Below are 23,031 nucleotides of genomic sequence, written 5' to 3' on the forward strand. Positions count from 1 at the left end.
AGCAGGAAACAGAAAACACAAATACAGCCTGAATGTCCTCAGTTTCTAATAACTGATCATTGGGAAATGCCTGGCTTTTACCATTACATCCTTGGGTAGAAGACTCTAACCCTTCAGCACATAAGGGTTAGAGTCTAGCTGTTCTCCAGTCAAGTCCTCTATTGTTAGGAATGCTGCTAAGCTAACGCAAATCCTTCCATTGTTTGTACCTCCTGGAAGAGTGAAGTTTTAGGTGAAGAATTAACAGTTTCTCACTATAAAGGGCTGTAGACAAACTCCTAATCTGGCCAAATTCTTGTACCAGTAGTGGCAGAACATGCAGAGTAACTCTACAAATACACTATTATTCTTAGTGCTAATCTGCAAATCTAATTAGTAACTACTGAGTAGAATCCCCCTTTCTTTCCTTATCAAATTGCTTTAGAAAATTATAATTCTAACACAGGACTCTTAAGAGACCTTTTTATATCCCTTTATAAAAACGGTCAAAATGAAGGATCAGGGAACTTTCTTACAGGTGTAGATATGTATTTTAGGCTTTTGGAGTTGTAAGGTCTTTGCAATAAATACTCAGCTATACCATTATATCAAGCAAGCAACTACAACCATATAAATGAATGAATGAGGGTGTGCTCTAATAAAAATGTACAAAACCGGGAACAGCAGTTGGCGTAATGGCTATGTCGCTGGACTCCCATGTAATCAACTGCGGTTTGAGTCCTGGATCCGGTGAGTTAAAACTCACACCAGGCACGTGTGTGTGCGTGCCTAAGATCCAGAGAGAATGGAGGAGAAAGGACTGCGGCGTGGCCATGTCCTCTGGGGTGTGATTTCTCGCTTTCTCTCTCTCTCTGTCTTTCTGGCAAGTGCACATGCCCTATAGCAAAAACCTCTCCCCCCGCAAAAAACAGCTACCTATAGTTTGCTGACCCCCCAAAAGTAACATGATTCCTTTTACAAATACAATTATTTTGGTGAAAGACTTTTTTCTGAATTACTGAAAATAAGCTTTCCTAAGGGGAACATAACATTCACAGAGCTGGGAAAAAAAACCTTGGTTTACAATGAAAAGGCCATTAGTATATCAGTACAATAGTATGACTATAAAACTTCACTCCACATTTTTATTAAGATAAAAAACAAATCTTACTTGGACTTTTTTCTCCTTTCTGTTCTTGGTTCTTCATTTTTAAAAGCACTGTTTCACTGACCAACGTACAGTCCACGTCCACTGTCTCGCCTCCTAATCTTGACTGACTGCCATCCTAAATAAACATTAATAAAAAACCCTAAAATTCCAGTTTTTCCTTTATGGCCTATATTTACTTATTATACACAATTTTGGTAAAATATAGGTAATATAAATTTTTAGCACTTTTAAGCATAAATTATATTTCCTTTTATATTTTAGGAACAGATAAAGGTTTTACTGCCTATGAAATATTTTAGCTTCATTATATAAGCATCCTTTTTCAAACCTGAAAAAAGAAAGACTACTACCAAAGAAAGGAAGAGCCACTTACCATTGACCTCTGTTGAAATGTTCTTGCCTTTCTTCTCCAATTACCAAAATCAAATTGGATTTCTTGATGGTTATTTGTTACCCTAGCAACTGCTAAATACTTTATTATTACTAAGCTACCAAGTGAAAGAGAACTTTTCAAACTACATAGAACCTAGATACAAGACAAAAAAGTATTTCCTCTATGAATTTTGGTTTCTAAAACAAATTATTTTCTTTCAAGGTGATGGTGGGGGGCATTACAGGTACTCTTGACAGGTCTTTGCTATGCTGTAATCCTCACCCAACCTCCCAGTCAGCCAGATTACAGGTGCATGTGGGTGTACCCAGCATGCCCAATTTAATCAGGATCCAAATCTGGCATTCTCATATGGCTTTAGTACTGTTCAGAGGTACCCTACACTGTGATTGGACATAAATTTTAATTAAAAATAAATGGGGCTGGGGGGAGGGAGCTGGCTCCATAACTTAATGGTTAAATGAGCTAGTTCCAACATTTTAACACCCGCGCAACCTCCATAGCTTGAAAAATACACTGGTTGTATGTGCACATGTCCAAAATCCCAGCAGGAAGGAGAAATGGAAAAGAAAGGACTGTGGAGTGACTATGCCCATCAGGGGATGCTTTCTCCCTCTCCTCCTCTCTGTCTGCTGCTTGTTTCTCTTTAGCAAGTGCATGTACCCTCTAGTAATTGAAAAGAACACACAGTATTTTAAAAAATAGTCAACTGGGAAAATGAATTTTTTTCTTAATGGTATATTACTTTAAAGCTACTCAAGATGCATGATATATTAGTTTGATAAAAATAAAGAAAGAATAAGGAACTAGCATTATTCATTATTATAAAACTAATGTTTGTTTTTTTTAAAGATGATACTTTTTTTTTTTTTTAAAGAATTGTTTTATTTAACTTTATTTATTTAAATTTGACCAGAGAGGGACAGTGTGAGAGAGGGAAAGTGAGAAAACAAGCCTTCAGGTTCGGCACTTGAACCGCAGTGGGCCATGTGGGAGTCCAGTGCCCTTTACCACCTGCCAGCCCCAAAACTATATTGTTTTTCATAAAGGAAGCAGGGCTCAAAGAATATTGGTGATACTTAAATCCCTTCTTTCTCTTTTCTCCTTCCTGTCAAGACTTTGGGCATGCATGCAAATGTGTCCAGCATGTTTTTCAAGCTGCCAAGGTTGGGATTTGAATGTAGCTCCTTTAACCATCAGGCTAGGAGGTCAGCTCCTCAGTAAAGATTTTTAATGTCAGAAAGTATTATTACCCTTTCCAAAACAGACATGCGTTGCCTAACCATGGGAATACATTCTAAGAAATGCATTGTTGGGTAATTTTATCACTGAATTAAAAACTACAAACCTAGATGGTATAGGCTACTGTACACGTGGGCTATATGGTATAGCCTATTATAATCTTCTGGGACTACTGTCATACATGCAGTCCATCATGAACTGAAATGTAATTATCAAGCACAAGACTACCACAAAGTTAGAAGAACGAGCATATTTAATTCTTAGTTTTTTTTTTAAAGTTCATTAATTTCTTCCATAAGAGAGAAAGTGCACTTCCAATAATGTTTTGATGTCACAATCTACCCCCAACTTCAGCTCTCCCCCTATCGTGGGTACATGCAGGCCTGGCATACTCAGGAAGGCCTGTGGATGTAGAACTAGGAACCTTACTACCTGGGTCAGTTTCACAAGTGCTGCGTTTTACTGTTTTATTTTAAAATTTCTGAATAACTAATTATGGATGTTTAGAGGTATGTGATTATTTCAAGGTCACAGAGTGACTCAGAAGTGGAAACTAATGAGAGAGGAGACCCAAGGCATTCTTTTCCTTTTGCTTAGTTGGACTGCAGGCCAATACAGAAGTAGAAAGATTGTGTGTGTTGTTTTTTTTTTCTGGGACCCAGGCCAGGTTTGTGGAAGACTGACCATGGAAAATGGGATATAAAATACTCTAGAGCTAGGAAGTGGCATCATTATCTATTGTCACTTCCTCACTCCAGGGGTTTAAACTACTTACTGCTTCTCACAAATTTGAAAAACACTGTCTCTCTTTCCTGTGCTTTTGTCAAAATCATCAAAATCATTGCCAAACTACTTTCCATTTGTTGAGAAAGTAAATGCTGGTTAATGACTTGTAGTTCTGAACATGAGAAGACAGAAAATGATCTAAGCTTCTTCCTCTCAGAGATGATTTTCAAGAGTTCATGGAAAATACTATTACGAAAAAGATATGAATGGATTTAAAAACTTTTTTAGCAAAACAAACTTTTAATTTCATTACTCCATGAACTTTTTGAAGTCCCCTTGTATTTCATAGACTTTTATTTTTTTGCTCAAAGAATATATGCATTGATGTACTACTTCATATTTTTCATTTATGTTATTGTTACAATACTATACTAGATTACTTGATTATTGGTAAGATACAATTCAACTATAAATTCATTACTGTAGCAAAAATTTTCTTAAAAAAGAATATTATACTGTTGTAAACCATTTGTGCGTGTAAATGCATTTACATTCTCCAGATCATGAAGACGTCTTAGTGTTGCTCTGCAGTCTTTATAGCCATTGTTTAAAATAGATTATTAAGTACATATAATTCTTTAAAGAAAATATTGACAATAAATCATTTAAAAAATTGGGACCAGCAGTTAGCATAATGGCTATGTTGCTGGACTCCCATGTAGTCGACGGCGGTTCAAGTCCCGGACCCGGTGGCTTAAACTCACGCCGGGCGCACGTGTGTGTGCCCAAGATCCCGAGAGGAGTACAGAGGAGAAGGGGTTGCGGCATGGCCATCCCCCCAGGAAGTAATTTCTCGCTTTCTGTATCTGTCTGTCTGGCGAGTGCACGCGCCCTATAACAAAAAACCTCTCAAAAAAAAAATTATTACTTGTTGAACATATACGCATATTTAGTTTTAGTTTATTTTTTATCCATACTCTAAAAATACTATGTAATTCAGTATCTTGGTTTTGGCACTCAACATAAGACTTTTCCTATGTTATTTCATAACTATCATACACCTAATTTTAATGGTAACATTCCATTTAGTAGATTTAATAGCAGTATATTTAAGCATTCTTTGATTACTGACACTCCAGATATTCCTTCCAATTTGCTACAATAAAAAAGCTATCATTAGCATTAAAACAAAAAAAGGAAACTAATGTTCACTAGAGGAAGAACCAAAAAGGCTTTGGTTTTACTCTTTAACTTACCTTTGTATCTATTACAGTAATATCCATTTTATACTGAGAAAGATCTGCTCCTGGATCTACACTCCACTGGATATTTTCAAAGGATATATCTTAGATAAGGAAACAAAACATGTGATTAAAAAGTGATATTAAAAATTCTTTCCACTTTAAAATATTTATTCCCACAAAATGGGAAAACATTTTTTGCCAGCTGTATGTCTGGCAAGGAACTTGAATCTAGAATATTAAAAAAAAAAAACTCTCTAAAGACAATAATAAAAAGACAAATATCCCAATTGGAAATGGTAAAACATAATGGAAAACTAGTCTAGACTTTTAAAAATTTTATCAGGTCACATTGTTAATAAAGAAAAAGTGGGATTAAAAAAAAGAAGAAGAAGAAATGGGCAAAAGGTAGGCCAGCTGATGATATGGTGGTTAAGGTGACTGGATCCTACACAACCGACTGCACAGATCAAGTCCAGGACCTGGTGCCTTGGAAACATGCTGGGCATGTGTGTGTACATGCCAAAAATCCCAAAAAGGGAGAGATGAAGGGATTGTGACATGACCATTTTTCATGGGGCGTGCTTTTTCATTTTCCCTTTCTCTCTCTGTCTCTCCTGCTAGGGTACACATCTGATTTTTTTTTTTTTAATAGGCAAAGGATCTAAATAGTTCTTTAAAGATGACAAATAAATAACTAATAAACACTCAGAAAGATGCTCAACATTATTAGCCATCAGGAAAATGCAAACCAAAAGCACAACGAGACACTATTTCACATCCATCAAGATGGTTAGAATAAAAAAGACAGGTAACAGGGCCAGCAGATGGCATGGAGGTTAAAGCTCTGGATTCCACGTGACCAACTGCGTGGTTTGAGTCCTAGACTCGGTGGCTTGAAAATCACGCTGAGCACGTGGGGGTGTGTACCCTAAATCCTAAGACTGGAGGAGAAGTGATTATAGTGTGGCCATTTTTAGGAATGACTTCTCTCTCTGTCTGGCACATGTACAAACCCCATTCCAAAAAAGAAAAAAAGATAGCAAGTATTAGTGAGGATATAGAGAAAATAGAATCTTCTCACACTGCTTGTGGGAGTAGTACAGCTACTTTGAAAATCATTTAAGCAGCCCCTCAAAAGGTTAAACATAAGAGTTGGCATACAGCTCAGCAATTCTACTCCAAAATATAACACAAGGGAAATAAAAACATACATTCACATAAAACATATGTGAATGTTCATAGCAGCATTATTCATAATAGCAAAATGTAAAACCTTAAGTGACTATCAACTGATGAATAAACATGGTATTCTGATTCAATGAAAGGTTATTCAACAATAAAATAAGAATGAAATACTGACATACACTATAATATGGTAAAAATTGAAAATATTATGCTGAGTGAAATAAGTCACAACAGCATATATTGAATTACATTTATATGAAAACTCCAGAATAGGCAAATCTACAAAGACACAAAGTAGATTAGGAATAGGGAGCAGGAAGGGGGAACAGAGCATGATAAAAATGTGCTAAATTTATTCTATAGTAATGATTTGTACACTCTATGAGGATACCAAAACCAATGAACTTAGACACTATTAAAAAATTTTTTTTTAATATGTCAAAAGGCACATGTGCTTGCCAGAGAGAGAAAAAGAGAGGAAGAGGAGAAAGTTCCCTATCCAGGCACTACAGGGCACGGTCATGCTGCAATCCCTTCTCTTCCAATTCTCTATCCTTTTGAGATTTGGGGCAGGTATGCGCACCTGCCTGGTATGTTTCTCAAGTGGCCAGGTCTGGGACTTGACCATGCAGTCAACCATGTGGGATCACATTTCCTTAACCATTAGACTATGGGACAAGCCCTGAATTTGGACACTTTAATGGGTAATTTTTAAAGTATATAATTTATATTTTTTCTTTTTTTTTTTTGAGAGGTTTTTTTTCTTACTATAGGGTGTGTGCGCTCACCAGACAGAGACAGACAGAGAGACAGAAAGTGAGAAATCACCCCCCAGAGGGGTTGGCCACGCCGCAATCCCTTCTCCTCCATTCTCCTCTCGGGATTTTGGACATGCACGCACACGTGCCCGGCATGGGTTTTAAGCCACCAGGTCCGGGACGTGAACCGCAGTCGACTACATGGGAGTCCAGCGACATAGCCATTATGCTAACTGCTGGTTCCCTATAATTTATATTTTCAATAAAAAAAATTCTTTTTAAAGTTTTAACATTATCTGACAGGGATATCAATGTATGTAGATACGATACATGACAATTACAAAAAGTATTTACAGGGGCCAGCAGGTGGCGTGGTGGTTAAGGTGCATGGCCGACCATGATTTGAGTCCTGGACCTGGAGCCTTGCTTTCCTACTTTCCCTTTCTCTCCCTCTTTTTCTTTCTGGTCAAATTAAACAAAAAATAATGATAATAAATGAAATAAAATAATTATTTAAAAATAAAAGTATTTACAGAACACGAAGTGATAAAATATTAACTCTTGAGTAGATTGTGAAAGGTTAAGCAGGTATATTGTAATAACAAAATCAATAATAAAAAAAGCTAAAAAATAAGGATGAAAAAAGTTTTCATACAGAAGTAGAAACCCTTACTGGCAAAAACAACAACAAAAAACCCCCCAAAAAACAAAAAAAAGCCTAAAGAATGTGCTTGAGGAGAAAAGGAGAATAAATCCATAATAGAGGAATAACTTGCCAATGATAAATAAAAGGAAAAATACTATCCATAAACTATAAAAATGTTTAGTAGCTGAAAAAACAAAAGAACTACTAGGACTATTATTTTTTTTTCAAAAGGACTACTTTTAAACACAGCAAAATTATGAACAAATTCATGTAATAGTAGGGCAAACAATGTTTTCAAACAAGAAGTTTTAAAAGCTACATAAATGTGTATTTGTACGTGTTTACAGATATACATATAAATACAAAGAAATACCTATGGAGAGACAAGATTTAGATAATGACAAGTCTAATTTTTATATTTTAAAATTCTGTATAATTTACATTTTTTAAAAAGGTTTTAGGGTCAGTCAAGTGGCATGGTGGTTAATGTTGCTGATTCCCACATGGCTGACTGTGTGGTATGAGTGCCAGACCCAGTGACTTGAAAAACATGCCAGGCACGTGTATATGCATGCCCAAAAATGCCAAGAGGAGAATAGAAAAGGGACTTCAGCATCCTGGGGATGCTTTCTCATTTCCCCTCTCTTTTCCTCTGATGAGTGCAATACACCTTATACCAAATTTTAAAATAAATAAAAACAAGTTTGAAAAAGAAAATACCGAATAACTATGTAAAATAAGTAAATCCACAGTACCCTAAAAAAGTAGATGTCAAAAGGTCTTGATTCAGGCTCAGCTGCAGTGGCACACACTGCTAAAACAGCACTTCTTGGAGGTTGATGCAACATGTAAGCCCTGGGTTTAGTTTCTGGCCCAAAGTAAATGGGCTGGGTGCAGCAAAGCACACCTGCAGGTCTAGCTAGCTGGGAGGCCAAGTCAGGAGGATCCTGACATGGCAAGAACTTGTCAAAAATTGATCTCTCTCAGGGGACCAGCAGATGGCATAATAGTTATGTTGCTGGACTCCTAGGTAGTCGACTGCGGTTTGAGTCCCAGACCCGGTGGCTTAAACTCATGCCAGGTACATATGTGTGTGTGCCCAAGATCCCAAGAGCAGAATGGAGGAGGAGGGACTGCAGCATGGCCACCCCCCCACCCCCCCAAGAAGTGATTTCTCACTTTCTGTCTGTCTCTCTGTATTTCTGTTTAGCACACATATGCTATAGCAAAAACTTCTCAAAAAAAAAAAAAAATCAATCTCTCTTTTCCTATCAGTAAATAAATAAAATGTAGAATAAAAACTAAAAAAAACCTCAATTCATGTTTTTCAAAAGGCGTAAGAGCAGGAAAAAAATTACAGGTAGAAGGAAATCAATAAAAATCATCCTGGGAACACAGAAACAAACAGCAAGAAATAAGACTTTTTACAAAACAATACAATTGATTCAAAAAATGTAATACCAAATTTAAAGTCATTAAAAGAGGGTGGAAATCCCATCTATAGTGTACAAACCTTGGTTGTTTTGTAGAGATTTTGTTTTAGCAATTCTACATGGATTTAACTGAAGAACGGATGCAAGTTCACACCCTCCATGGATTGACCTGGGTTTTAATTTTATTGGCTCATGAGAACTAGCACCCTAAAACAGAAACAATTACTAGCATCCAGATGAAATCACAAATAACCACTTTACTCAAAATCTTTGAACATTTAAATACAAACCTTCATATCATCTAAAAAATTTTCTGCCTCCAAACTTTCACGTGGACATAGAGGGATTTTGAAGACAGGATTTTCTTCTTTTATTTGTAATGGTGTTTTACTGTCTGGAGAGGATTTACTTAAGGACTGAAGGATGCACTCCTGTAAACAGGACTCCTCAGGGGGATCTCTGGGTAACACGCAGCTCCCACCCAAGGCCTTACGGCTTGAAGAACCCTTTGAAATGGGCTTCAGAGTCTCATAGAGAGTCACTTGTCTAAATCTGTTTTTAGGGGTCTCACTGCCTTGGCTTTTCTCTTGACGCTGAATAGCTGAACATCGATCAGAAAGATCCAGAGGCTTATCCATCATATTGTCCCCATTCATGGAAAACTGATTATCCATTGGAAAAGGAAAAGCATTTTCTTTATCAAAAGAACCTTGAGGGGAGCTTATGTCATGTTCACTTTCTTCCTCAGTTTTCTTCCTTTTGGATGTTCTGCTCCCCACTGATTTCAAGGGCACCAAATGTTTATCAGTAATAGCATCTTTCATGGCATCAGTACTATTCTGTTCACTTATGGATTCACTTATATTTCTAAGAATCTGCTTATAAGAAGATGAGTAGCTAATGATCTTGTTTACTTCAGACTCAACACTATGACATGTGAAAAGAGCATTATCTTCAGATTTTGATCTGGCTTTCTCTGCTCTAGAAATACAAGTGTTGCTCAAAGGGGCTATTTTCAGATGGCTTTTTTTTCCCCAGTATCTAAAAGAGAAGGGGATAAACTTGTATTCAAACCTAAACAACTTTTTATATTAGAGGTAGCTCCAAATACAGGAGATGTCACCCGAGTAGTCAATTCTTCTTGAGAGGAAGTCTTTGAAGTAGAATCTGAAAATCTAAATAAAAAGAATAATAAGACTTTTTTTCCTACTAAACAAATAGGGTACAAACTGAAAAATAAACATGAGAAGACCTTTGTTAATACAAAATTAATAGTAATATCTTATCTACCTACTAAAGGAAGATGATTAATCATTTAATATAGGGTAAAGTTGGCTTTTTATTTGGCTGATTAAAAAGCAGAAGAAAATGATATAGCAAACATGTCTAAATATCATAATATTCCAATCTATATAATTTTTTCCTAAATAATTTAAATAACTTCATTATATAAGAAAATCATATTTTAATAAATTCTAATGAGGAGCTAAAACTACCATTGTTAAGAAATCTTGTAATGAATAACCCTCAGAAACAAAATTCTTATGATACAGAATTTAACATAAATTAAGACCCAGCTGTCTCTAGAAGAGGACGTGGCTGTAGAAAGAACACCGGGTTTAGGCTTGAAGATGTGGGCTGTGTAGATGCTCTGCCTCTCGCACTTAATGGTTACTTGGCCCTTTATAAGACATTTAACCTCTCTTGACCTGCATTTGTGTCAGCTGTTAAAAAAAAAATGGGGTGATAACATCTACTTTAATAAGTTACTATGAAGACAGATGAGATGTGTTATATTTATTTAAAACTACAAGTCCTTTAAAAATTAAAAAACACTGCATGAATATAGGTACTATTATTTAACAGATATTTTGGAATTAGTAAAAATGAGATGGATGCGGGACCAGCAGATGGTGCAAAGGTTGTCTGTGGACTCCCATAGTCTACTGAGGTTTGAGTCCTAGCTTAAAACTCATGCAGGCATGTGTGCATGTGTGCCCAAAATCCTGAGAGAAGAATGGAAGAGAAGAGAATGTGGCATGGTCATCTCCTCTGGGGGGGTGATTTCTTGCTTCCTGTCTCTCAGGAGGGCGCATGCGCCCTATTGCAAAAACCTCTTAGAATAAAAGGAGATGGAACACAATCTTGAAAGTTCATCCAAGCTTATAGATAAATTTGTAAAACATCCCATTTTGGGAAGTATAAATCCAGAAGGTACATGTAGGTCTTTAAAGAGGCAGAGTAACAAGACTGGATGCTCTTAAGTACTGCCTGATAGATATACAAAATCTAAAAATAACATCTACCCCTTTACTAAAAGGAAAACAAACCTCTCAACTCATCACCCTAGAGAGACATTTTTAAAAATAAAAGTTATTAGGGACCAGCAGTTGGCGTAATGGCTATGTCATTGGACTCCCAAGTCGACCACAGTTTGCATCCTGGACCCGGTGGCTTAAAACTCACGCTGAGTGCGTGTGCATGCGCGGCCAAGATCCTGAGGGGAGAAGGGATTGCGGCGTGGCCATCCCCCCGGGGGTTGATTTCTCCCTTTCTCTCTGTCTGTCTGGCGAGTGCATGTACCCTATAGCAAAAACCTCTCCAAAAATAAATGAATAAAAGTTATTATAATCAGGATAATAAACTACATGCTGAGGGAGAGAAATGGTTTAATTATATGAAAGTGACTGTAATGAGAGCTTATTAACAGCTTATATATTTTGAACAAAGCACCCCAAATTACCTTAAACTATTTTCACTATTTCTTGTGGATTCCTCAACTGGCCGTTTCTTATGATCTCCTTCCAAACAGTGGTAGAGCTCATCAGCAAGAGGGCTCATGGGACCTTGAGATTCCTTCAATAGTAAAATATGAAACACACTCATGCAATGAAGTATTATTCACCCTTACAAAGATAAAAATACTGACATATGCTATGATGTGGATAAACTTTAAAAATACACTAAGTAAAAGAAGACACGTTCAAAGGCCAAAAAATATATAATTCCACTTTCATTAAATATCCATAATAGGTATATATACAAGGATAAAAAGCAGATAGGTGGGTATCAAAGACTGTGGAGATGGGGCAATGGGGACTGAATATGTAATGAATATAAAATTTTCTTTTGTGGGTAACAAAACTTAAGGAACTAGACAGAGCATCTAGTTGCATAACACAATGTACTAAATCCCACTTTAAAATGGTCAATTTTATGTAAATTTCATCACACTAAAAAAACTGAAACAAATTTTAAGTTTAAAGAGAAAAGTATCTATATTTTATTATTTTATATAAGTATATTCTAGTATTGGCATTAAAAAAACCTCCAAAAACAGTATTATTAAGATGAGGCAAAGGGAATAGAGATGGATGTTTATGATAATAGAAGAAGAGTTATTTTTAAAAATTTTTTGTATTTTATTTTTTCACTTTTATTTATTTTTACATTTTTACACATTTACTTTACATATTAAAAACTTTTAACTCATACTCCATAGTTCTTGACAGTTAATAAGCAACTTTCAAAATTTCAAAATACTGAATTTTAAAAATAATGTTCAAAACATTTCTTATAGTTTTGTATACTTTTATTTGTGACTCTATAACAGAGACAGTACGGTTTTAAATATTTTTGAGAAAATATTTACATGTCAATTACTCAAATTGTTGAAAAGCAAATGCCGAGCACACTAGTCACACATACACATCAATTCAGCCCTGCCAAGTATTCTGTGATATACCATCTGCTAGCAAAGATCAGTCTCTTTTTCTTCCTTCAAAATCTTTCTCAAAATAATCCTCTGGTGTGGTTGTTCTTTTGCAATCTCTACTGATTACAATGCTGGGCTAGAAAAGTCCAGGTTATTTTATGTTATAATTGGAAATCCTCTCTGCCAGGCAGAACTGTTTATGGTGCCAGGCCATCTTTCCAAGAGCTTCTGTTAGCTTACCTGAGATCTACCTTAGTTCCATAGTTTTCTGGTTTAATCTTCAGATATGACATTCCAGTCAAAGACCTGTCCAATAATGAGTATTTCCAATTTCTGATTCAAAGCAACAGGTATTATTGAACTTGTGCAAATAACTATTCTGCCACAAATAAGAATACTCCAAATATTTTCCAATTCCAGAGGGGTCAGGAAGAAAGAAAAGTTTATGCTTCCATTTAAAGAAACAAACAAGAAAAAAAATTTAACAAATTGCTGAACCTATCAACAACTCAAAAGAAAGTAAAATGTTTAAATTGGGAAAACAAAACATGGTAAAAAAAATCAGTAATGTTTTACTCAAAAGTCATAAAATTCTATTACGCCAATTCAGTCTCATGTTCAAATAAATTCATGCAGTGTTGCTGTGGTCCAATCTTTCCGTTTAAACCCTGGAAGTTAACATTCAACATTGTTATTGATATTTCTTGTCCCTAGCATTAAATTTTGGTTGTTTTTTTGGTTGTCTTTTGTTTTCTTATTTCTGTATGTGTCTTTAGTTTTACTGGTCAAACACTCCTTTTGGAACTTCTTGAAGAGTGGGTCTGCTACTGGCAAATTCTTTCAGGTCTTATTTATCTAAGAATGTTTTTATTCTTTTTTTCCATATGAAAGATAATCTTGCTGGGTATAGTATATTTGGTTGAAACTGTTTTTCACTTAACACTTTGAATATATGTTCCCATTCTTTCCTTGCTTGTGTTGTTTCTGATGAGACATCTGAGGTTAGCCTGATGGGATAACTTTTACAAGTTACCTGATGTTTCTCTCTTGTCAATTTTAGTATCTTGTCTGACTGTAAATTTGACCAGTCTGGCTATGATGTGCCTTGGAGAAGACCTTCTTGGTTTGATTTTATTAGGGGTCCTTTGTATTTCTTGGGTCTGGATATTTGAATGCTTCTCTGGATTTGGAAAGTTTTCTTCCAAGATTTTATGGAATAGATTATCAATGCTCTTATTAGTTTCCTCACCTTCTGGGATACCAATCATCCAGATGTTTGGGCACTTAATGCTGTCTAGTATTTCTCGCACAGTATTCTCATTTTTGCAGGTTATTTTCTCAGTTTTTTTAGTTGTTTTTTCTAGATCAAAGATTTTGCCTTCAACATCCAAGATTCAATCTTCTGCATGGACTAACTTGTTTTGAATACTTTCGAGGGAGGTTTTGATTTCCTGAATGGCAGCCTTCATCTCTAGTAGCTCCATTTGATTCTTTTTTTGATTCTCTATTTGGTGTGTATTTCCTCTTTCAGATCATGACAGAACTTTAACACCTCCTAGAACTTGTCTCTTTTCTCTTGCATCTTCTGGAGTTCACTGTCTCTCAGTCCTTGCATCTCATTTAGTTTTGTCACGATGAATATTCTGAAGTCTCTATCAGACATTTCCATGAATTCTGCTGTACTGTCTGTGGATAATGAGGGATTGTTCTTTTCCATTAGGGGAGAGAAATTTTCTTGGTTTTTCATGTTTCTTGTGCCTCTGCAGTTGTTTCTGGTCATTCTGTGACAAAAATCTCTCCTTCACAGTGTTGTCTGAATATTTTGGGAGTCTAGGAGAAGGGTTTAGAGCATAGCTTTCCTGGACATGCCAAGACACACCTCACCTTTAAAATGACTTCTTCTCTGAAAATTTTGGGAGTCTAGGAGATGGGTTTAGTGCATAGATTTCCTGAACACACCAGGATACACCTCAGGTTTAAAATGGCTTATTGTCTGAATATTCTGGGAGTCTGAAGAAGTTTTTAAATGGATTTCTCAGAGGGTGGCACTTCTTAAACTTTAACATGCATGTAAGTCAACTGAGAGTCTTATTAAAAAGCAAATTTAGGGCCAGCAGGTGCCATGGTGGTTAAGGTGCTAGACTCCCACATGGTAGACAGCAGTTAAAGAGTCCTGGACCTGGAGACTTGAAAATCATGGTGTGCATGTGCGTGTGTGTGCACATGCATGCATACTCAAAATGTGGAGAGGTGAAATGGAGGAAAAGGGAAGATAGCATGGTTATCTCCCCTTAGGGGTAATTTCTCACTTTCCCTCTCTTTGTCTCTGTGGCAAGTGCATGTGTCCTATGGCAAAAACCTAAAACACAAACAAAATTTTCAAATTCAGTACCTTAGTATCCCTAACAAACTTTAAAGGTGATGCAGATGCTGCTGGCCAGGATATAAACCTTGGGCAGCCAGAGAGAGATGGGGGAGGGTGAGAAAGCACCCTCCTGACCAGGAGAGGCAACCACACTGCAATCTCTTCTCCTTCATCTTCTTCTTGGAATTTTGGGCATGCACATACATCCACCCTAAGTCACTGGGTCTGGTACTCAAACCTGCAGTCAGACATGTAGTATTCAATTGCCTTAACCACCATGCCACTGGTGGCCCTGGCAAGTCTTCAGATATTTGGGGTTTAAAGTACTTACTTAGCACATTTATGGATAGGAGAGAATTAGAAACCATAAAAACATATTTGAAGGTTAAAAACTTCCCATTATCACTTGAAGGTAGATTGAAAACTAGGAAGGGCAAAAAAAAATCCAAATATAATGAAAAACCAATTCAATATTTAGGGATTCAATGGCACTACAACTTTATAAAAGCACATGTCTATATTCATCAAATATAGCAAAGGAATACTTTGATAAAGCTGTATCAAAACAGAATTTTTCCTTAGTATTAAAAAATATAAATTTTCTATTTTCTAGGGATTAAGGGAAAAAAGTAAACTTATTTGATTAAAAAGTACTAAAATAAGAAAAGGAAATCATAGGGTTAATCTGTGATCCAATTCCTAAGAATTATGTCTAACTGGATTGGAAGTTCTTGGTAGTCCCAAGAATTCAGCCTGTCTTCCAAATCAAAGCCCAGTTTAAAGGATGTCAAAAAAAAGATTTAACAAATTATAAAATCAACCTAACAGTTTAGGTCTTTTCTTAGATGGAATGGAGGCATGGGACAAGAGAGAGGAGGAAGGGAAGAGGGTTGATAAGCTCCTCTATGCTATCACTACTTCCTTAATTTTCCTTTTCTTTTTTTATTACCAGAGGGCATATGTACTCACCAGAGAAATGGTGGGGGAGAGGAGAGAGACAAAGTGTGTGTGAGAACCCCCCTCTCATGCCTCCTCCGCCCCCACCCCATGATCTCCCTCCTCCATTTATCCATCCTGTTGGGAGTTGAGGCATGCAAGCACATGTGCCTGGTATATTTTATAAACTGCTGAGGCTGGGATTTAAAATGTGGTAGGCTATGTGGGATCCAGATCTTTTAACCAGATCCCTAAAGTTTTTAGTTGTCAGAGGGCAAGCACACGCACCAGAGGAAGAGGAAGAAAAGTACTCCCTATGTGGTGTGGCTATGCTGCAATCCCTACTTCTCCATTTCTCCATCCCATGAGGAGTATGAGCACTCTAATACACTCATCTGGTGGGTCTTTTCAGTCACTGGGCCTGGATTCTGGCTGGCCATATTGGATCTGCCTCCCTAGAGCTACTCATTTTCCTAAGTTTCTACTCAATCCATATTTCAAGAATTCTAAACACTCCAGAAATTTCTGGGATTGCTTGGGGCTGCTTATATGCGTGGGCCTTTCTAATGACATTAGTTTTGTTCTAGCCCTGCATTTAATAATCATTGATAAAATATCTTTTATCTTGCTGCATTCTCTAAGAACTGATCTAAAAGGACATATTAATTAATTCATATAATCACCAAAGTAAATACTTACAGATTCTTCTTGAACACTAACTCCAAGTGTTTCAGCAACAACTGTAGCTAAATTAAAAGATGACTTATCAGTGGGATAACTGCTTGTTCCGTGTGTTTCTAAAAGAAAAATAAACAATTATATAACTATAGAAACTATGTCTATAAAAATTACAAAAAAGAAATTAAAAGGCTCAAAGAACTACTTTATAAGACAGCACTAGAGAAAATTTAAAATTCGGTATTAAAAAAATTCAAAATATCTACTGTAAATTACAATTAAATTGCAGGTATTTGGTTTCTATGCTGGTTCTAATTTTTCAGTTAAGTTTTCTGCTTTTCTTAAATGAACTGAATGCAGTAGACAGATTACTTTTATTATCGCCACTGAGAGGGGAATCATAAAATGGATTAATAATGGATTTATTATAACTTAAGATACAGCACGAGGAGGCTGGCAGGTGGCATGGTGGTTAAGGGCACTGGATTCCCATATGGCCAACTATGGTTTGAGTCCTGGACCTGGTGGCTTACCTTCTCTCTGTCTGATCAAATTAAGATAAATAAATAAATAAATAAATAAATAAAATAATTCTTAAAAAAGATACAGGATGAGTATCAATATTTAGCTGCAAGAAGGTACATGCACTTGCAGGAAGAAAGGGAAAGGAGAAAGTATCTCCCATGGGGGATGATTGCACTTCCCTCCTCTTCATCTCTCTGTCCTTTCAGGATTTGGGGTATGCATGTATGTGCTCAGTGTGTTTCTCAAGTAGCTGGGTCTGAGACTCAAACCATGCAGCTTGGTCATCTCTTCAAAAGAGATGAAGAAGGAAGAACCCAGGATGACTCAAAGTTTTTGCATTTATGAAACAGAAAGAGGTTATGTACAATGTTATTCACTGAGACTGTAAATATAAACATGAAAAGTACTTTTCACAGTAAAGTTTCAATTTTGGAAATGCCGAAGTTGAATTTCTAGGTAGAGATATTCAACAGCAGGCAAAATATACTGGTTTGAAATTCAGGATAAATATCTTGGACAGAGATATAGATTTGGGACTTATTAGCATATAGGTAGTAGCAGAATAGTGAGATTCCTCTATGAAAAGAAAATGAGATGAGAATAAGCAGGAGCATATAGATTTGAGAATAATAACACTGATGACTCTTTCTGGGAGAGATTTTTGCTATATGGCGTGTGTACTCACCAGAGAGATAGAAAGCAAGAAATTACCATGCTGCAATCCCTTCTCCTCTAGGGATTTTGGGCACACACACATGTGCCCAGTGTGAGCTTCAAGCAGCCAGGTCCGAGACTCAAATCCTGGCCGACGGTCTGAGTGGGAGTCCAGCACCTTAACCACTATGCCCCCTGCTGGTCCCACACTGATGACTTTTGCAGAATGAGTTCTAGTGTAATGAGTAAGACAAAGGGTGCGAGATGTGCTCTCTCTCTCTGTTCCTTCTTCTTCTTCTCTCCTCTTCTTCCTTCCTTCTCCTGTACCCCTTTCTCTTTCTCTCTTGTAGGAGCAGGGTTGGGTGGAGAAGGGGGAGTAGAATCAAAACTATAGTAGATGAGAGTAAACAAGACTTAAGAAAGTAGAGATAATGAATATATATATTGGGAGAGGTTTTTGCTATAGGGTGTGTACGCTTGCCAGAAAGACAGAGACAGACAGAAAACGAGAAATCACCTCCCAGGGGGGATGGCCATGCCACAATCCCTTCTCCTCCATTCTCCTCTTGGGATCTTGGGCGTGCACGCACACGCGCCTGGTGTGAGTTTAAGCCACCGGGTCCAAGACTTGAACCGCAGTCAACTACATGGGAGTCCAGCGAGATAGCCATTACGCCAACTGCTGGTCCCAAGAAAGTAGAGATATTGAATATATTGATAGATCAATTTTCTTTTCTAAAAAATTTTATCAGCAAATTCTTTAAATTTGCTATAGGACATGTGTGCTCACCAGAGTGAGCAAGTGAGAGAGAGAAAGTGAGAGAGCAAGCTGCCAGATTTGGTACCCAAACCATGGTTGGCCATGTAGTAGTCCAGTGACCCAACCACCATGCAACCTGCTGGCTCCAACAGATCACTTTTCAACTTTGGTTCCTCCTCATTTTTAAAAACTTCCAAAATACTATCTCAAACAGCTGCAATATTGCTTCCAAGGGGGTAAAAAATTGGTTCTTGGGAAGGCAAAATATCTTACTCTTTTTATGCCAAAAAACCCCACAGAAATACATACATATAGTATTTAAATAGATATACAGTATATCAGTGAATTCAAATGCCATGAGTGGAGTAATTTCTAGCCAATCCCAACCTACAATCTGTAAACCTACTGGTCTCATTCTTCCTCTCAGTAAAAAGCAATTCTACCTTTCCTGTTGCCCAAACCAATCTTATTTTCACTCACTCTGCTCCAGCCACACAGGCTTCCTTAATGTATTTGAAACTAAATGGCACCTTCTCTTCAGGGCCTTTGTGCTGCCGATTTCTCTGTCTGGGTTGCTCTTCTTTCAGATACCCCAGGACTCACTTGCTTCCCTCAGTCTCTGTTGAAATATTACTTTATGAAAGGTTTTCTAATATCCCTTCTTACGCTGCTATTTGTTCATTTTCTTTCTCCCCAACTAGGTTGTAAGCTCTGTAAGAGCAAGGGCTTTGTTTCTCAGTGCCTGATATACAGAAGACATTTAAGTATATGTTGAATGAATAGGTAAACCACAAGAAAGTCTTCTTCACATGAAATTATTAGCAATTTGTATTAGTATGGATGGAGTATTAATATGAATTAATAGTAGGATAACATTACTTGACAATATGAAACAAGCCTTTAAACAACTAGTAAAATAAATAGAATTATATATAAAAAAAAAACTTAAAAATATTGCCTAATTAATACTGCTTGTTACTCCTGCCTACCAATAGCCACAAATTCTAAACTTATAAGTATCTTGCTTACTAGTCACTGGAGACTGACTTTGATCACAGGTGTCAGCCACTAGCATTTCATTTTCATTAAGCTTATGTTGTAGATTAGTTGAAGCCTTGAAAACTTTTTTCAGTTCTATAGGGAAAAAGAAGAGAGATTACATAATAAACAATGGTGACAAAAAGTATTACCGAAATATTATTTTGGTAAGTCAATACAAAGCTGTCTTTAAATGCATTACAGACACTATTTTATTGACATTTTCATACTCTTAGAAGTTATTTCACTTTCACTAAGAAACAAAGCTGCCAGTTACAACAGTGGAAGAAGATTAGAATGGACAAATGTCTTCTGATTTCATCATCTAGAGTAACATTTTAATGTTTCCTTTCCTTGTGTATGTGTGTGTATACACACACACACACACACACACACACGTATATTTTATTTATTTTTTTTTAACAGAGCTTTTTGCTAAAGGGCACATGTGCTCGCTGGAGAGATGGGAAGAGAGAGACAGAAAGCAATCCCTTCTCCTCCGTGCTCCTCTCAGGATCTTGGGCACGCATACACATGCCCCCAGCATGAGTTTTAAGCCTCTGAGTCCAGTACTTGGACCACAGTCAATTATGGGAGTCCAACAACAGAACCATTAGGCCATCTGCTGGTCCCTCCCTGTGTATATTTTAAATCAGCATGTTAACTTAAGATGTACAGTGTATTATATATCTCCACAATCTTTCAGAATTTTCACATTCTGAAAGGATATGCTGAAACATGCTTTATTAGAAATCATTCTACTGTTTAAGAATTTAATTCAAAGAAAAACAAAAGAAGGACAAAGGGAAACAGAGCTTTACTAATTGTAATTTGAAAATAAACCACAAACTTTAAAATAAACAAAGGTAGTTAGAAAGAGAATAGAACTATTTAGTCAATAAATCAATTAAAACTTATTTTAAAGTAATCTGCATGTCTTAAAAGTTATCTTATATATTTAAAGCAATTTTTCAGATTCTAAGTTAAAAAAATTATATGAACAAATTAAAACAAATCTTATCTATCTATCTATCTATCTTTATTTATTTATTTATTTACAATTTTGCTAGTAGGCACATGTGCTTGTCAGAGAAAGACAGAGAAATAGAGAGGGAAAATGAGAAAGCACCCATAATGGAGGATGGTCATGCTACAATTCCGCCCCCTCCATTTCTCCTTTTTGAATTCTGGGCATGTACACACATACTCTGGGTATATTTTTCAAGTTGCTGGGTCCATGACTAGAACCATACAGTCAGCCATGTGGGATCCAGCTACCTCAACCACTGTGCCACTGGCTGGCCCCAAATTTTAAATAGCTATTCACTCTTTCATACAATGAAGAAATAAACTAGAAGCATGTAAACAATATAGGGGAAAAAAAGGCCTTTGTTAATAAAGAAAATTGCTGTGATTTATTTTCTGATATTCTTAATGATTTAAACATGATCTAGATTATATAGATAATTATCTATAATGAGTCATGTCCTGACAGCAGGATAAGAGGCCAATGAATGTTTAATAGAGATCTACAATTTTACATTCTAATTTACTTCTTAATTATGTATTGGATTTTGAACAGTTCTTTTGATTTCCACTAGATGGTGATGCAAACTCATATAAAATGAAGACAAAGACGGTCAATTTTTCACTAACAAAGAATAAGATCTACTTATCCTTTTAAAGGCATAGTTTCTGTGGTCAACTTACTTGTATTATATAAATATCTCTGTAACTATATACACCTCCTCCTTTCAAATGTTTTCCTTGTTAAAAATAGTTTAGATTATAAGTTAATGTCTTGAGGACTAGTAGGTGGCGTAGTGGTTAAGGCACTGGAGTCCCACATGATCGATCATGGTTGGAGTCCCAAACCCAGCAGCTTGAATCATGCCAGGTACATGTGCACAATTCCAAAAAGAAAATAGAGGAGAAGGGATTACAGTGTGGCCATCCCTCCTAGGGGGTGATTTCTCACTTTCTTTGTCTCTCCAGCAGGTGCATGCACCCTGTAATAAAAATTTCTCTCTAAGGAAAAAAACAGATAAAAAGTTAAAGTCTTGGAGGTAGTAGGTGGCATGGTAGTTAAGGTGCTGGGATCCTATATAGCCAACCACAATTTGAATCCTGGACCTGGCAGCTTGCTTTCTTACTTTCCTTCCCTCTCTCTGTCTGTCTCTATGGTGAATACACATGCCCTGTAGTATATCAAATAGTAATAAATAAATAAATTTAAATAATTCTTTAAAGAAAAAACTTAAGGTCTTTATCACTTTATTTGGATTAATATTAAAGGAATAATCATTGTGTCATGTCACACGATAAATTTCAGAACTATATGAAAAGATAGTTATAAGATATTTAGCAAAAATGGTAAACAGCTGAAATCAGAAATATGCCATTGATAAGCCACAAAGTAGGTACATTATAAAGGTAATTCTTGATTTTCCCCATATGGCAACAAAATTAGCCAAAGATAGCCCTAATGGCATGATTGTCTGGGTAAAGCCCTGGGAAGTAGAGTATAAAGCCAAAAAGACCCATTGCTGTATTTTGACTCATCCACCTAACTTGTCAGTTAAGCTTGAGTGAGTTATTTAACCTTTCTAAACATAAACAAATCACTCAGCATGAGACCTGGGAAATAGGAGATCGAAATTAGCAATCAGTTCCTTTCCTCTTTCCTTCTATCTCATGCAGATATGGACACACAAGAATATTTCTAAAATAAAAAGAGAAGAGGAAAAGAAACTATTTACTATATTTACAAAATGCTGAGGGTTTGCATATTCAGATGAGCAACAGATATCTATACATACTACAAACAGAAAACGCCTTCTTAGTCACTTTCGTGATGGAAATTAAACTCATAATGTGCCATATATTACTGAATAATGATTATCTTCCTTCCACTAGATTGGATAACATCAAAAGTAAGAATAGAGAAATACATTTTTACAAAACCAAATATCTAAAATACAGCTCAAACCCTTACCATCTGCGCACAGGGAGTGCTCTAAATGAGTATGTGTTTGTTCTATGTATCGGACATGGAGGTTCTCCTTTCTTCGCAGCCGATTAACACCAGAAAATGAAAAGGCTGTTATTGGTGAATCTGGAATAGCATTTTCCTCACATTCGAACTCAGAAACTTGATGCTGTTGATCATTCCTAGAGCAAAATGACAATTGAAATAAAATCAATTCAACAAGTATTTATTAAAACATCTACTGTATAGTATGAAATCATAGTAGAACACAAGTTTCAAGCTATGTATCACAGCTTGCATCCTTAGATGTAATCTCCTACATTTAATATTCCAAATCTAAGGATTAAAGAAGAATGCAAATGATCATAGAACCAAGGAAGACATATTATTGTGAGATATAAAGTAGAAAATGCAGTTTGTGGCACTGGAGGATAAATTAAAAATATTCACATGGCAGAAAAGTTAAATAGAGGATCCATGTGGTTTCAATAAAGGCATGAAGTAATATATACTTCGAGAAGGCATGCTAGAACCACATGAAAGGTAAATCAGATTACGATATCAAGAAGCACTTGAGTAAGTGTGCACAAAACAGA

At 36.3% G+C, this 23,031-nt stretch overlaps 1 protein-coding gene across 1 annotated transcript in view; it reads right to left on the minus strand.

The window, feature by feature from the left end:
* RBBP8 (RB binding protein 8, endonuclease) overlaps positions 1-23,031 on the minus strand; it is an 89,031-nt gene that overhangs the window by 24,333 nt on the left and 41,667 nt on the right. The window contains 9 exon segments of the mRNA XM_014588986.2: positions 1,151-1,265; positions 4,766-4,854; positions 8,856-8,982; positions 9,066-9,797; positions 9,800-9,950; positions 11,519-11,631; positions 16,491-16,588; positions 19,438-19,542; positions 22,442-22,617. Coding sequence (XP_014444472.1) covers positions 1,151-1,265; positions 4,766-4,854; positions 8,856-8,982; positions 9,066-9,797; positions 9,800-9,950; positions 11,519-11,631; positions 16,491-16,588; positions 19,438-19,542; positions 22,442-22,617 — 1,706 coding nt within the window.

Source organism: Tupaia chinensis, unplaced genomic scaffold, assembly GCF_000334495.1.
Source record: "Tupaia chinensis unplaced genomic scaffold, TupChi_1.0 Scaffold000320_2, whole genome shotgun sequence".
NCBI classification, from domain to species: Eukaryota; Metazoa; Chordata; class Mammalia; order Scandentia; family Tupaiidae; genus Tupaia; species Tupaia belangeri.